At 34.8% G+C, this 16446-nt stretch overlaps 1 protein-coding gene and 1 long non-coding RNA gene across 2 annotated transcripts; one reads left to right on the top strand and one right to left on the bottom strand.

Annotated features, from left to right (window-relative positions):
* The first annotated feature begins 2682 nt into the window (after positions 1–2682).
* On the top strand, positions 2683–5187 carry LOC135129481 (uncharacterized). The gene is made up of 2 exons (XR_010280589.1): positions 2683–4678; positions 4737–5187. It is a non-coding gene; the product is annotated as an uncharacterized LOC135129481 (long non-coding RNA).
* Positions 5188–7834: 2647 nt separating this feature from the next.
* Positions 7835–9605, bottom strand: LOC135129472 (uncharacterized). Its single transcript, XM_064056622.1, has 2 exons — positions 9214–9605; positions 7835–9162 (listed from the first exon to the last, which is right to left on the bottom strand). The coding sequence occupies exon 2, from the start codon at positions 9134–9136 to the stop codon at positions 7883–7885; it is 1254 nt and encodes a 417-aa protein (XP_063912692.1). The 5' UTR covers positions 9137–9162; positions 9214–9605; the 3' UTR covers positions 7835–7882.
* Positions 9606–16446: the final 6841 nt, after the last annotated feature.

Below are 16446 nucleotides of genomic sequence, written 5' to 3'. Positions count from 1 at the left end.
TAAATGTAGAAATTTATAACAATAAATTGTTTGAAATTGGTTGATTTGTTTGGATAAATGCAAAAAATGACCAACAATTATAGTTTGAAAACCAAAATTTAGGTTAAACAAAAACGAAATAAACTATGAGTTTTTAACCCACTGATACTAAAAATGTTCGGAAAGAGTTTCACTGACCTTATTATAGCATAAAATTATAAACAATTACTATTTATAAAACTAAAGTTAAAATGGGCATGAATTTTTGTGGTGATTTATTCCAATAAGACCATCAAATTTATTGTAATGCATCAAAAACGTCAAAATTTGCGATAAATTTAACTTTAGCCTAAAATAACTCTTCAACTATCAGGTTTCTCGCAAAATCATAGGAGACACTTTTTGTAGAGCGTTCAATTCTCTATAAAAATATGTGATTGAATTTTTTTCACGACACACGACGGGCTAGCAATAAAAATCAGAAGGTGCAAACAAAAATTTTCCCATGTTATTCTTATGGGAAATAGAAAAACGCGATGCGGACGGTCTTAATATTAATATTAAGAGCTCAAATTTTAACTGGTATTTTTTTACGTTGAAAAGAAACTTTTGAACCTCTTTGCACGAAAAAAAAAAATTATTTTTTTTTTTTGAATCACCCTAATATATATATATATATATAGTCCAGACAGAGACACTTAATTTAACCGCCCAGGTAGAGTCCGTCGCGCGCAGATAAGAGTCCGTCACGCACAGGTAAAAGTCTGTCGCGCACAGGTAACAGTCCGTCGCGCACGGGTATGAGTCCGTCACGCACAGGTAAAAGGCCGTCGCGCACAGTTAACAGCCCGTCACGCACAGGTAAAAGTCTGTCGCGCACAGGTAACAGTCCGTCGCGCACGGGTAAAAGTCCGTCGCGCACAGTTAACAGTCCGTCACGCACAGGTATGAGTCCGTCGCGAAACTATACTACGGGTAATGCTCGTACTTGCACACGTAAACTCCGTACTCGTACACGTAGACTCCGTACTCGTAACAGTCTAGCCACTTACCCCTCTCTTTAGGAGAGGTGAGTCCGCGGATCAACCCGGCGGGAAGTAAATGGGCTTAGACTTCGAGTATCAATTGCAAGGGCTTAGTGTTTTTTAGCTGAGAGTGGGAATCCAACTCTGGGGAAAAACTTTGATGCAGCTCCCTTTATTGGGGTGGGTTTGCACTGAGCATTCCTGTGCGCCGGTAAAGCTTAGGGGGGATATGATAAGGCTTGAGTCTGTACGGGGGTGGCGATCGGAGCGCTATTCTGGTGGGCGCCCGGGGCATTTATTGGGACCGTTACAAATGTGATTTGAATGAAAACACAGTTTTTACTTGTTCCTCACTTGTAAACATCAATTTACCAAGTCACTGTGTTCACCATGAAAATGTCACTTAACTGGCTATAGCCTGTGAAAAATGTTACTGGCTGCCAGTAAAATATTTACAGCCCTGGTCGTGTTCATAGCGTCATGTATTATTGTAATATTAAGTTGAAATGACAGCCAAAATTGATTCAGGTAAATTTTCACTTACAATTGCTGCTTCCTCAGTAATATAGCTTGCGCCACACTTATTTCAATACATCGAAAACGATAAATCGAAAAATCTAAATGACAGGATTAGACAACACAGTAAATGCTGTGACAAGTCCCATGCTGACGTGCGTTTCCAAGGCAATACGTCTAAAGCTCCTACGATGTTTCTTCAAATATTGGACCTTCTAGAGGTTTTAATAATTTATAATAGTTATTTACAAGTGAGAAACAAATAAAATATTGAACAATACACCCAAGGTAACGGGTTTTTACTGGCGGACAGTAAACGCTTTTACCATGCTAGTAATGTTACATACTATAACTTATTTACTAGAATCTGACGTTGCTGTACAGGTAGTTTGAAAAACTCCTTGCACTGATAGATGAAATGAATACCTTTACACTGCGGACAAGTAATTTCTGACTTATTTGCCATATGAACAGATTTTTGGTTAATAAATTTAGGTTCTGAATTGTTTTGAGCCATTTTATTAACTGGTTTGTGTGTATTGGCTTCCACTGATTCTAATAATTGAAATCTTTTATTTAATGTCTTGCATTGTAGCGAAATCAAACTTGGTTGTTATTAAATAAATCAAGATTGGGTCCCATCCTTTGATATCTAATTTTAACGATGATTCGAGCGCTTTCAGATTAGCATTTAACTTATCCGTAGATTACTAGAAGCATTTTTCGTTACTGTTGCCAAATTAAATTGACAATTAAGTTTTTATTTTCATATGGCTTTTTCAACAGATCTAATACAACACTCAGTGGCAGTGTCTACATAAAAATTGGAAATTTGGAAATGTTTGTTCCAGGCGAATGAGAACATCTTTTTGTATCTCTGACATTCTAGCAGCCTTTTGGCGTAATGACCTGGGAATATGTTTGTTGACTGCTCTTTTTTGCATTTGAGGTTTAACTAATGATTGTGCAAGTTCACGAAGGAACAATCTTCGTACTAGTCTTTCTAGACGATTATTTGATGCATAAATAATCTGAGAATACCATATAATTACAATATTTATTTAGAAATTCTTCTAAGGTCCTTTATTCAGCCTTACAGCTGATTGGGATATTAGGTAGGTCCAATGGACGATTAGGTTGTGTCATGTTTGATGACTGGATGCTACTTAATATATTATTAAGTAAAATAGTGTTTTGGTCTTGTACAGTGTCTAAACGTTCTACTTTGCGAAGAAGATGCCACGGGTGAAGGAGGAGTTGGAGCTCTCTTCGATCATTTTTTGGAGTATGTTATTCACATCATCGTAATCAGCTAGATAAGACTAAAGTTGAATATATAATTTAGTAATAACCAAATTATGAAATATACCTTTTATATCAGTAACGTTAATCACTGTATACTTGGACCATGAACGTTGTGGTTTTTTGCATGTTGATATTATTTTCTAAAACTCATGTGGGGTGGCAGCTCTTGGCTAATAGCACTTTTTCTGCTCTTCTAGGAGTCAATTTAATGGCACCACCGCACATTTTATATCATCCTCAAATTGAACCACTGCATACATGATATGAACACGTACCTTTTTCTTATAAGAAGGAATGATTAAAGGGACTACACCTATGCAAATGAAAAACATAGGAAAGAAGAGGCAACTGTATCTAAGTTTTAATGTTTTTATCGAAATTTAAAATGTAAACTTGGTGAAAATTATCGCATCTCGCTTAGGTAACAATACCTATCTGTAATAACTACAACAAATATTAGTTTTCTTTTGATGATTAATTGGACTAACACAACAACAATTTAAGAGGCATGACCTTTTCTTCTGTCCAGCTCATGTATAAAATTCTTGCTACGGCTTTCCACTCCTCTACTCCAAAGTCACGCGTAAGGTAAGGTATTTTTGATTGTATACCTGTTGTACACATTTAATAAAAGTCCTCGCAGAATTCAGACAAGATCACGCAACATGCCACCAGTATCTTCGGCAAATTAAGTTTCCTCATTTGGAAGGATGACGGTTATTTTTGGTCTTCTTCCATATTTGCCTAGTTTTCAATGAGCTTTCATTAATTCTTTAAAAACATGCTGTCCATGAAGAGTGATGTTTATGTTGGAAATGAATCTGTAAGCAAGTCATCGTTATTTTGTAAAGTGATTGTTGGTCTTTCTAAAAAAAGAATGAATTGTAAAGCATTTTGAAGATTATACTGACAACATACCATTGTAAAACAAAGTATCGTCTTCTAAATGCAGCATATTCGGTTCTTGTGACGTAGGTGATAATGAAAATATTGTTTCAGTTGACGCTGTAGTAAATACGTATTTCAGGTATATTTATCAACTTGCGTTGGAGACGTCTATGTCTCCACCAGAAAAATGATGTTATGGTAGCCTTAACCCTAGGAGGACCAAGCTTTTTTTGGGTATTCTGTTGGACCAGTAATTTCTGGGGATAGTTCCTCACCACTCAACATTTTTCTTCTTTGTAGTATAAATACTTCAAAAATTGTCGTTGTATGTTCTCAAATGATAGAATTTGGATGTTGTAATACGGAAACCACGCCAGGGTGCAAGATTCCAATTTTGATCGAACCCAAGCAAAAAATATTACTTTCAATGTTGCCGGATTAGTAAAATCCTTACAATTGCGTACAATAAATCTCAACATTTTTTTGAACTTGATAGCTCCAGTTCATTAATTAGCTTTTTAATCTGTCTCCTGTGAATCCGTAAATTCTGCGATGATCTTGTTTTTGATCGTTTCGTACTTGTGTTCCGCAGGAGGATTGACCAGGATGTCCGAAACGGTCTGTAGTATGATGCCGTCCAAGGCGCTAACAACCATGTAGTACTTTCACTACTAGTCAGAACCTAGTAGGCTAATACGTGAAACCAAACGTCAGTATTGACATTTTGCCAACTTCAATGTCATGGCTCAAAATTTTCGCGATGTTTCTTGACTTTCGGCAGTTAACCAAAATTTTGTGTAACGCTGTACAGGTTCACATCTATTCTTCGCCAAATTTTTTAATGGAATCCTTCATAAACGTGTTAATGTTCGTTTTTCACTGCTTGTTAATAATTGAAGTCAACTCTTTAATAAGAAAAATGAGCGTTCGTCCAATTAAAATAGCAATAGATCAGTCTTCAGTAGGTATGTGTTGGACCTAAATATGTTTTAGTTTTCAGCCCAGTAATTTTGTATTTCACAGATGTTAAGCGTAGGGAGTCGGAATTTCAAGGTGTAGTGCGGAAACATCCTGAGCTAGGAGTGGACGTTGTTTTTACAGAAAGCAGTTTACTGAGAGATGATTGGGACACGACTGCTAAAATCAACAAAATATTGTCAACAAGTTTAAGTGAATATATCAGAAAAGATTTACAGAAACTTCAGCCGAAGTTACTTACTGATTCGAACCACAGTCAGCAAACGCAAGAAAACAATTTTACGTCAAGTGTAGAAAAATTGTATGAGTTTTCGATTAAAGAGCCTCATTTCAAAAATAAAAGTGTTCTGGAGGATTCACCGAAGGTTGAAGCAAAGAAAATAATGTTCTTACAGTAAACTAAAATGAAGGAAAGAAAAAGCAATGTTCATTTAAAATGCAGTACGTATCTAAAGAGATTTGTAAATGAATTTTATAAATAAAATTGTTTTGTGGCGTTGCGTATATTTTAGTAGAACATACGCCAGTGTGATATATTCGAATGATTTGGTTAAAGTGATTGAAATTGAATCTCCTATCCTGATGACATGAAACGAACGATCGGACAAAGTGACGTTATCGCCCTCAATACACTTAATTGAAGACGAAAATAAGGAGGCCTGGTTGTGTATAAATTTTAACCACAGTTCTGATGATGGAGTCTCAAAAAAGGTTTTTAAAACTTGAGGACATTTCTCCAATGATAAAAAAAAAGATTTTAAAGGTTCAAATATCTTTAAAACTTTTTCTATCGCTGGCAAAAGAGCTAACCATCTTGTTTTACTATAACCCAACAGTTTTTGATATTCAGTTTCTGCTTCTTCACAAAACTCTTTTAATGACTCAACCCTCAAAGTAAATATACTAAAATGCTTATACAAATTCACAATAATATTTTCAATATCTACAGGCAATAGGTCACAGGCTGTTTGAATTGCATTATGAATAATGTGAGCTGCGCATCCAACTCCAATTATTTTCCGTTTGAATTTTTTTTCTAGTTTCGCAAAAATGTTATTAGTGCCTTTCCTTTTTAAACCACCAAAATTAGTGTTTGCATTATCGGCACAAAATCCTACAAGTTTACTTGCTAAATTATCCTTCTCAAGAGTTTCTAATAGCGATGTAAAAATTAGCTCTGAGGTCTCTTCTGGCAAAGACACGAAGTCTAATAACTTAGTTTGCATACCATCATTTATATCAAAAAATCTTACTAAAGTAGGAAAACTAGGAAAACATTTTATGGCTTGATGGTTAGATGCATCTGAGTAAACTGAAATAGAGTGTACCTGTGACAATTTATTGTTTAACGCATTTCTGCACAATGGAGCCAAAACTTTTTTTATTATTGCTTCACACTTTGTTCTTTTACATGTAAACTTTTTTTCATATATTTTTTGTACAAGTTTTGTCGTACAATCCATGGATCGAAAGCTTTGATTGTGTTTTACTGTGTGAAACGAAAAAATTGCTTCTGCTGCAGCCAATTCTTGTTCTTTTAAACCAAATTCAGTTTTTCTAAAAAAATTGTCGATGGTTGATGAAGAAGCAACAGCTTCCAACATATTTTTATGTTTTGTCGTCTCGAAATGGCGAGTGATGTCATTCCTGCCCCCAGAGACTATTGAAAATTCACTTAAACATTTCGTACAATATACGTTGGTATCCAATGCACATTTCTTTAAGAACGGATACTCTTTTCAAATCTTCCGTGAATTTACATTTTCGTTTTGGAGCGAGTTTTGGAGCCATATCGATGCTTATTAAAGTCAATCTAAGTACAAGTATATATTGTGACGGTTTTTGAAAATCAAAGAACTTTTACTCACCTCTGAAGAACCAAAAAATATGAATTGGAAAAGCAAGATACGATTAATTATAATTCAAAAAATGCGGGACATTTTCCGGGACGCTAATAATCCGGGATTGCATGTCTAAAAACGGGACAGTCCCGGGCAATCCGGGACGAATGGTCACTTTACCATTGAGAATAATGTAAAAAGTAACAAGATAGCCTATCTACCAAATATTCTTGTTTATCCTGTAGGCACCCAGTTAAACACCGGTGATAAAATCGAGAAAATATTTCATTTTGATTTATAATTTACTTGTGTTAACAAACAGGTATAAACATAAGCAAAAATGTTCTGTACGTTAGTGTTAGAACTAAAATATTCTAATTACTGCAATAACAGAATAAGTTATATTTGGATATTAATTAAGAGTAATGCGCATGAGTGGACTAGATTATGTTGTGGCGATTTTGTGTTCCATGAAGCACCGCAATTGCGCTGTCACTAGTCACTATTTTTAACGTATTGTTGGTCAGTGGCGTCTGCATTTTCATTTTGAACTTAAATATGTGATTCTTGTTCGTAATGTACTGATTATGTGTGTGTATTTGCTTGAAGAACTAGTTAATTTTCTCCACAACGTTCCAATGTTCGTCTTACTAGGATTGTGCAGTTTTCATGAAATTGAACCTGCAACTGTCGATTGTTTTACCCGTTATTGGTAAGTGACTGAATTTCAGTTAACAAACAAATAATTTCTGTTAAAAAACGAACATTTAAGAAAAATGCATTGATGTCTTAACGAACAAATCTTGAAATGCAATGACCTACTAAAGAAAAAGACGGCTGGATCCCAGTAGACATTTCATGTGTCTGAAATATTTCTGATATTTCTAATAAGACATGAAACATTTGTGTTAATCGTTCTTTAAATTTGTTACCATTTTGTTTCGAAATGGTTTAACATAACCTCTTTAAAAAATAAACAGAGCGTCTGTTTGTCCGCTCTGGAAACCTGTTGCATTAAACAAGCGCCCAGTCGGAGCAGTGTTGCCAACCTTTGTAATGTCGAATTCCCTACATGGACGATAAAAATTCCCTTTTCAGCCTCAAAATTCTCTTTTGCATATAACTAGGTATCTAATCTACTACCATTACAAATTGATAAAATTTCTCACGGATCAAGAAAACACTTAATCTACTAATTTCCTCCCCAAAAACAACGCTCCTTTCTTTTTAACTTCTTTTAATAATAATAATATAATAAACAAACAGTATAATTTCAAAATTGACAACACAAAGTAACAAAAATATAGTTGTATAATTACAATACAAATAAAAGACAAAAATCTAGCCTCTTTATGAGTGTTTAAATGAATACATTGCAACATTATGTAACTGCAGATGGTCTTGTGTTATTGGATACTTGACAACATCTAGTTCTGTTGCTTGTAAAAAGCTCCTAAAAACAGCAACAGCGTTTAAAGAACTCTCCCCAATCCTGTTTCTTTTTTTGGTCTTTGTATCAGTGACAATGCTGAAAATTCTGTCTGTTTCTGCGTTAGAGTGAGGGAGAATTAATATTGACTTGACTAACTTTCCTAAATTTGGAAAAGCTAAATCTTCACTAAATTTTTTTGTTGAGCAAATATTTAACCACATTTCATGCAATTGCAAGGATGTAAATTTTTTAATTTCAGTCTCACTAAAAGAAATTGGCAAGTTCCGCCATTCAATCGCGATTTCAGTCTTATCTGCGTTAATATGTTTTAGTTTATCACATAATATATTGAAATCTATATTTCTCTCATCATCACTTTTAGCAAATGCAACATTGGGATTCAGAAACCTCATATCCCTAAATATTTCTTCAGGTAAACGTCTCTGTAAATCAACAGCTGCAGTTACGTAAAATTTAAGGCAATTTTTTAAAAATAAATCTCTTCCATCAGGGGGCATTGTCTTTACAAGTGCAGAACACTCTGGGCCGACATATAGTTTTTCTAAAGGCGAAAAATGACGCGGGTTGTTCAAGTTTAGTGTAAGTAGATTTTGTTCGAGCACTATCGCTCCATCCAGATAATTTTTACATAACTGTTTCATCAAGTTTGTACACTCTGAGTACAAGACATGGATTAGAGGCTTTCTGCCTTGGAAAAGAGCATTAAAGCTATTAAACAAATTTAGGACATATATTAAAAAAAATAGGTATCCTTTTGTGTATATATTCTTCAATTCACTTAGAATCAACTCGGCGCTTTTTAATTTGTCTTCTAGCACCGCAATTGCAAAGTAATGTTCCAATACATTCCAGTTCTCCAAAATCCTAACTACGCACTCAAAATGACTTAACCATCTGGTTGCTGACAGTTTAAGTATTTTATGCTTCCTTTCCTGAAAATATTCTTGCATTTCTTGTAGTTGTGCAGATCTTTTAGAACTTCCAGAAACGTAGGTGTAAATACCCCTCAAAAGTTCTTCAGAACTTCGAGGTAAGACAGTGCATGCATTAGATGCAACTAGTGAGGCAGAATGGCATATACAACGTAGCAATATTACATGTGGTACATCATTTTGCAGCAGTTGAAAAAATGAATGATTTTTTCCAATCATGACACTAGCGCCATCCGAAGCAACACCTGGAATTATAAATAATAGCTATTTTATAAACTGATGTTATCTTAACAAACCTATTATGTTTTGCAAGGGTATTTTGTGTCTTTCTAAACATGCTTTAAATGTGTTATATAAAGCTGTAGCACCTAAATCTCTTGCATCTAGTTGTATTAATTCCAGTAAACGAGTTTCGATCTTATTATCATGGTTTAAGAATCTTGCCAACACAGCTACGCTTTTATAATCACCAATATCAGTTGATTCATCCAAGAGCACAGAAAATGTATTGTTTCTCAGATGTGTCACTAAGTCATTTGTCTCCTTTTTGCACAAAACATTTTTCACAATTTCAGTGCATTTGGTTCTCTTTATGTTGATGTCTTGGCATATCTTACTGTCCGGAAATATTTCCTTTAAAACAGGTTCTAATTGATCAATAACTCGAAATTCAATATTGTTAGCTGCAAATACTGCTGCTAGTTTAATTTCAGCTTTTTTGACGTTATCCTTATGCACCGTATCTTCGTTGATTTTAAACAATATATCAACATTTTTATTGTGATTAATTAGCTTCAGTTTTTCCAAGTGTTTTTTCGTACCTGCATGTTTTTGTAACTCACTTTTCCCTGATTTGATGGTTACATTGCAAATTTTACATCTGAAAAAGTATTAAAAGAGTATGTATCTACATACATAATGTAACTTTATACCTTGCCATATACTTTGACTGAGTATCTGGTAATAGCCATGGTTTAAAAAGTGGATCATCTAGCCAATAACTTTTAAATGTTTTGTCTGCTTGGATTTTTCTTTTTTTTATCTTCTCATTGTCCATCTCGATTGAAGTTACAGATTTTTTGTAAATTACCACACCACAGAACACTTGCTTTATGTCGATTTGTCGCCATTTTAATTTTTAACATCTCATCCCTGCTCCAGTTCTCTGATCTCATCTCAACATCCTCAAAGTGCCCACAATTTAAGCTACCCACCATCTACCTACTCTTGACCAATGACAAGTTGACCTACGTTTTACATTTAGTACATTTTGTCTACTCATGACTCAACACACAACCAAGACCTACCAAACTATGTTGCTCTTTTCTAAGCTGAAAAAATTATGATTTATCAATTTTCACATTTTCTTTGCTGCGTTGTCAGCCTACTTAAGAATGCTTCTAAAAATTCCCTAAAATTGCCAACTTTTGTTAAAAAATTCCCTTTTTCCCTTTCTTATCCTAAAATTCCCTTAAAAGGGAAAATTCCTTGCAGTTGGCAACACTGTACAGAAAGGAAACGTCAATGTTAAAAAGAGAAATAGAGTTCGTCGCGCCCCCTGACGGTTGACCGCATAACTATCGCAATAAAAGTGTGCCAAAATAATATTATAAATTTTACAAATTCTAATTCATTAGAAAGTTAAGTGTATGCAAAATTGCTGTACACTTAAATTTCTATTCTGGCTCATAATAGGGTTGGGAAAAATAGTAAACAGTTGCGCTAAAAACAAAAAATTCCAATGAATCTAAAACCCCAGCTGAAAAATCTTTTTGACAATTCGATCCCGGGGAGTGTACTGACAAGAAATTCGTTATTATTAATGATTTAAATGAATGAACGAAATGGTTAACGTCGGGGGAAACATTTCGAACACCATAGCTACGTATAGCCCCAAAAAAATTTTCTAATGCGTCCTGATTAAACGCTCTTGGCAAAAAATATTCAAAATTTTCATGTTCGCGGAGTTTGTGCTTTAACTCTATAAAGCCTCGCAATGTTACCACTAAGTTTTTTATTGATGGGACACGAACGAATTTCTTTTTTTTTCGGACAGTAAAATTTCATTTTTTCCAAAACCTGAATTGCATGTCTCCACCAGCTCTCATGATTGGAAGAATCGGTAACGCCACCTTTAAGTGGTTTGCTGTTTGAAGCTTTTTTTTTATTTCCATTTAACTTATCGAACAATTTATCCAAAAACAGCAGTAGCTTAGCTGTACCTCCAGCTTCTTCACGTAGTCCGCTATCTGTGAAAAGAGAATATGAAAATGCAATGCTTCAGTTAAAAGCTTAAACAATAATACCGTTCCATTTAGATAACCTCCACATTAATGACCCAACACTATTACTAAAAACTTGGGTACATAGCGAAACTTTCATTTTATTTATTTTTTCAGGATATACATGGGCATCGGTTAATTTTGTGGGCATTCGAGTGTCGTCCGCTATATCGAGCTCATAAAACTCTTGCACATGTTGCCATTTTGCCACATATTTTCGGCCTTTTAATTCGAAATGAAGGTTTTTGTTTAATAAATTGTTGCGCAAACCTTTAAATAAATGTGGCACATCAAATAATGGAACAATGCTTTTCTCGCCCACTGTAAAGCTCTTGCCATTATCTTGTTCACCGCCTCTCTGACTCTTGTGAACAACATTTTCTTTGAGTAGAAGAATGGCCTTCTGATTTGCCGAGCCTTGATCGCAAACTGTAGCCACAATATTAAGCCCGACACCCTGACATTTTTCAATGGCTGTTTTAATTAAAATTTTCAACGCCAGACCATTTATAGGACCACTATTAAAGGTGAACATTAGAGGCTGCTTCCACTGTTTACACGCCCCTTGCAACATAAAAATGTTGACGTAGTTTGCAAATGCGGCCTTTCTTCTACACCCGTGGTCCTCAAAACCATCAATGCAATTTTCCTTTTCGTTGTACTGAAGATGAGCTTCTATGCTCATTTCATCAAAAAGTAAGACGCAGCTTCGCTCCTGAGTATTCATCTTCTGTACGGCTAATCTGAGCGACGATAAAATTTTATTATTAATAATACCCGCTCTAAACGGCAATTTACTCAGAAGGTGTGTTAATGTTTTACGGCTAGGTAAAGCAAAAAGTTTGGAAAGCAGCCGATAGCCCTTGCCACTGATTTTCATTACAGCTAAGGCCATTACTTTCTACCCCAACGTAAACCTTCTAGCCTGGGGTTTTAATCTTTGATTTCGTACTTGTGACATCACAAAATTATAAGTACTATCGGATACATGATTTAATAAGTTTGGAAAATCGGTCGCCTTTGCCATATCTTCTGCCCTTTTTAGACGTTCCTGGTAAGATGCCATTTTGTTCTTCAGTTGTTGAATCTGCTGACCTTCTTCTGTAAGCTGCGACTGTCTAGTTACTCCAACAGACTTCAAAATGGGTTTTCTCGGAGTCTTCTTTTTACCTAAGACATATTTTTTGTGAGACCCTGTATTATACTCAAAATAGCGGAATAAATTCTTTTGTTTACTACTAATGATATTATTAATACCCTCATACTTAAAATATGTAAAACTATTTAAAACGTGTAATCCAAGATCCCGAATAAGAACTATATTCACTCATGTGTTTTCCTAACAACAAATATTTTTCGTCAAACACTATATACATATACAAACAAATAAATCGGGGTTTTTGTGAATGATCCGCCAGTCTTTTCATTCCCCGTTCAAGGACATACTGAGATCGAGTGTTTTTCTCAATCATTTCCTTCCACTGAGTAAATTCTGCAAAAGAACACATTATGGAAATTTATTAAAATCTGCGTCCGTGAATGAGCTTTCAAAGTATGAATTTGTCAGCATGACTTACCGTTCATTTCACTGAAATTTTTCTTTTCAAAATTGATTGTAACAGTATGAACCGTGGTTAAATGTGCATACAGTTGTTGGCGATTATTTTCTGTTTTATCACAAACTAAGCACGTTATTAACTTCTTAGACACCAACAGATTTGAATTTTTCTGATGAATATTCCTCATGTGTTCATATAAATTTTTTCTTTGACTAAACTGTTTTCCACAAAGTGTACATAACGGTCTTTCAGCTTCAGTTTTAGAAACCTCCATGTTTTCCAGCAAATATACAATACAATAGCAAACAGAAGCAATAGAAACGTGATCAAAACATTGGCATCATCAGATTACATTCGGACAACAATCCAAGTCCAAGTGATCCAATCGTTTGTAAAATAGAATAACACGCATACATAACCTATTTAAAACTTGCCAAACGTCAAAAATGAGAGCCAATAATATAAAGATATTCTGCAGACAATCACATAATCGGGCCGTGCTCCGACTAGGCGCTTGTTGCATTAATATACGTTTTAGAAACGTTCATGTTCAACATTTGTGATGTTTTTTTTACGTTATCAAACCAACATACAATATAAAAAACAATGAGCCAAAAACGTATGCGACTATTTGTAAAATAATTAACTTTTACAAGTCGAGTTAAAATGCTAGACACATCATTACTAGTATCTGCTTGCTTGCTTTTGGCGTTTTGTCTTGGCGTTGCCATTACCATGGCCTTAGAAACTGGTGAAATGTTTACGTCCGGCACATTTGAACAACCTGCTGCTGGAAGCAGCAATAAATCTTCGTATTGGTTATCCAGTGCTTGATCTTCGTCGAAGTCGACAGTATCTAGTACTGACTGTGTTTGAAACACTGTCATCATCTCCTCTATTTCATTTACATGAATATTTGATGCAATCTTTCTTGGCCTTATTTGCCTTTCCAAGAATTTCATTGGCTCATATAGAGGCCATTCGTCTCTACCAGAAGGGCTAGTCCCACTTTTATATTCTCTACTGAGAATCAAAGTTTCTCTCCTAAATTTCTCTCGAAGAGATTTATATCGGAATGTAGCACGTTCCTCTACAAAAAAAAAATGTGAAATTTGTTCAAAGTTCTGTGTGAAATATACCTGTGCAGCTAAGAGTTTTGCTTATCTCCTGCCAACAGTTACCTTTTGTTTGTTTATTTCTAACAACTTTGAACTTTTATCTCAAATCGCAGGATATTGGGGTAACATGGAGATTAGTTGCTCATCAAAGCTTTGATCCATATCAAAACTATAGTTTACCAAAAAAGTACTCGTATATAGTATTAAAGTCCACTTCATATTTGAATTATACTAAAATATAAAGTGTAAAAACACTTAATTTGAAACAAAATAAACACAAACAATTTGTAAAATATAGGTATTTGTAAAAAAGCTATCAAAAAAGAGTAATAGTCTACTTACCAAATAATATACGATGGATATTGTTATTAGAATAGTAAATTTTAGATCAGAGACCACACAAATACGTTGACACCGATGTCGTTTTACTCTCCAAATCTAGACAAATATTAGGTTGAGGTTATACTTTCGTAGTAGTAGACGCGTAACTATGCATGCTCACGATGTTTTTTTCTGATTGGTGCACTTAGTACTTATACGTAGAAAGCTTGGAGTATGTGATTAATTAATCCCGTTGTATCAATTAATACATTTTGAATGTATGGTAATTTTTACTATAAACTAAGAAAGATTTTTCAATAACGACATCTCAAAAATAGATCTATGGAGTAAATTACGACATGACATTACCCAGAGTCAATTGAGAATAGAAATTTACTGATTCGCGCACGCAAAATAGTTCAATATTTAAATCTCATGAAGTCTACTCTTTTTCAGCTATTTTGGCTTCCTCATATGATGCTAAAATATGAAAAATTACGGTAATTTACATAATTATACTATTATACACACCAAATTCTTAAAGTATTATTATCTCTAATAATTGCTATTCTGTACCAGGAGTATGTATTTTTTTTTAATTTTTTGAGTGAGTAGAGATGTAACCTTAGGATCCATCAATTTTTGTACAGCACGGTAATTCATTTTGTCTTTTGGATTTAAGAAGCTACTAGTAAGCTCATGGTGATCCTTACTTATAGTGCTTATCAACTCTGCCAAATGGCCACGAGAAGCAACATGGTATTTTCCAAATGGAAGCACACCAGATGGTCTAAGTAAACGTGTTTTTAGTTTTGCTCCTATGTGAATATGATCTTGAACGAAAATCATTTCTGGGTCCATTAAAGATTGGAACCAATCCCAAGAATAAGTAGTTGCTATGGTTTTATAAATCATACACTTCAACAAACGAGTGTCACCGTCAGAGGATATTCCAACAATGTCAATTCCAACATCCTTTGCCATCTGGACCATCCATCTCCACCTCTTTAAAACTTGTAATGCATTAAATTTGTTGTTGGAGCCAAATAGGGCCAAACAAAAAGTTGGAGCTTTTTCACATAAGGGTTGAGCAATTATGCAGTAAGCATAATTACTTGTTTCAGCACTTTCAAAATATTCTGTGATTTTCTTGCAAGAAGTGGCTGGAAAACTACCGACGATTGGTAAACCGTCATCATTTAAAGGCAGTACAAATCCTACAATTTGATTAGTTGACGAGTGATACTGTATTCTGCCTGCGATCCTAGTTTGATCTTCATTCAACCATACTTTAGGAGGTAAACGGCGGCTGTCCAAAAATTGCCGAAGTTCTGTAAATCTGAATTTACCTTCTGTTATGAGTTCACTATTCATTAAATTGCGGCGTACTACCGAGACAGATGGTAATGATAAATTGCTCGACAACAGCTGGTAAAGCGAAGGTCCTCCAAAAGTAAATATATATGTTGCCATTTCTTTAAGTACTGCATCGTACCTGTAACCTCCCGGTTTTTTTCCAGCATTCAATACAGCACTATCGAGTAGTGCTTTTAGCAGATTGCTGACATCCGGAGTTTTCTCGGATTTTGTGTACATTTTCATTGACACAACCAGTTGATGTTTTAGTCTTTGGTTTTCATTTAGAAGGTGTTCTGTAGCATTCAATAGTGGAAAAAACTCTGTAAGTTTGTGGCATGTAGCTGATGCTTCCAGGAGCTTCTTTTTAATTCTTTCTGAACGAGAATGGAGTGTTCGAGAATCTGACAAATTCTTCTTTTTACTGCAGGGGTAGCTGGTCACTCCATCAACTCCCCTGCTAATTGAAAATTTTCTTCTTGATTTTCTGTAATATCGGCGTTATTATTTTCTTCTATTTCTACATTAGAAGATAAACAATTTAAAGAACGTCTCCGCTTCTTTGGACTTGTACTGTCGTCTGAATCACTGATACTATTTTCTACAGGTGCCTTAAGAAACATTGTTTTTAAGGTATTCTGTCTTTTTGCACTTGGTTTTGGCTTGTGTCTTTTTATATGTCTGTAGAAATTGGACGGGCTCCATCGGTTTCTAATCTTTTTTATTTCGAATGTGACTTTACAATTTCCGATAGGGCAAGTCACAGCAGCAACATAAGCTCCGGCAGCGAAAGAAACTATCGCTTGAAGGCGATCAGAATCGTAAGTTTCAGTCTCGCTTTCATTATTGGCATCTAACCAGCTTTTAAGATTGTTTTCTAGCATTGTCTTTTC

The sequence above is a fragment of the Zophobas morio genome, unplaced genomic scaffold, assembly GCF_036711695.1.
Source record: "Zophobas morio isolate AGI-343-1 ecotype UQ-CSIRO unplaced genomic scaffold, CSIRO_AGI_Zmor_V1 ptg000016l, whole genome shotgun sequence".
In the NCBI taxonomy this organism is placed as follows: Eukaryota; Metazoa; Arthropoda; class Insecta; order Coleoptera; family Tenebrionidae; genus Zophobas; species Zophobas morio.
Note: the sequence above shows the minus strand (reverse complement) of the source record. Positions and strands in the feature narration are given on the sequence as shown.

Excerpts from the sequence above, each read along its gene's own strand:
- LOC135129472 (XM_064056622.1), bottom strand. The coding sequence starts at position 9,136 with ATGATTGGAAAAAATCATTCATTTTTTCAACTGCTGCAAAATGATGTA.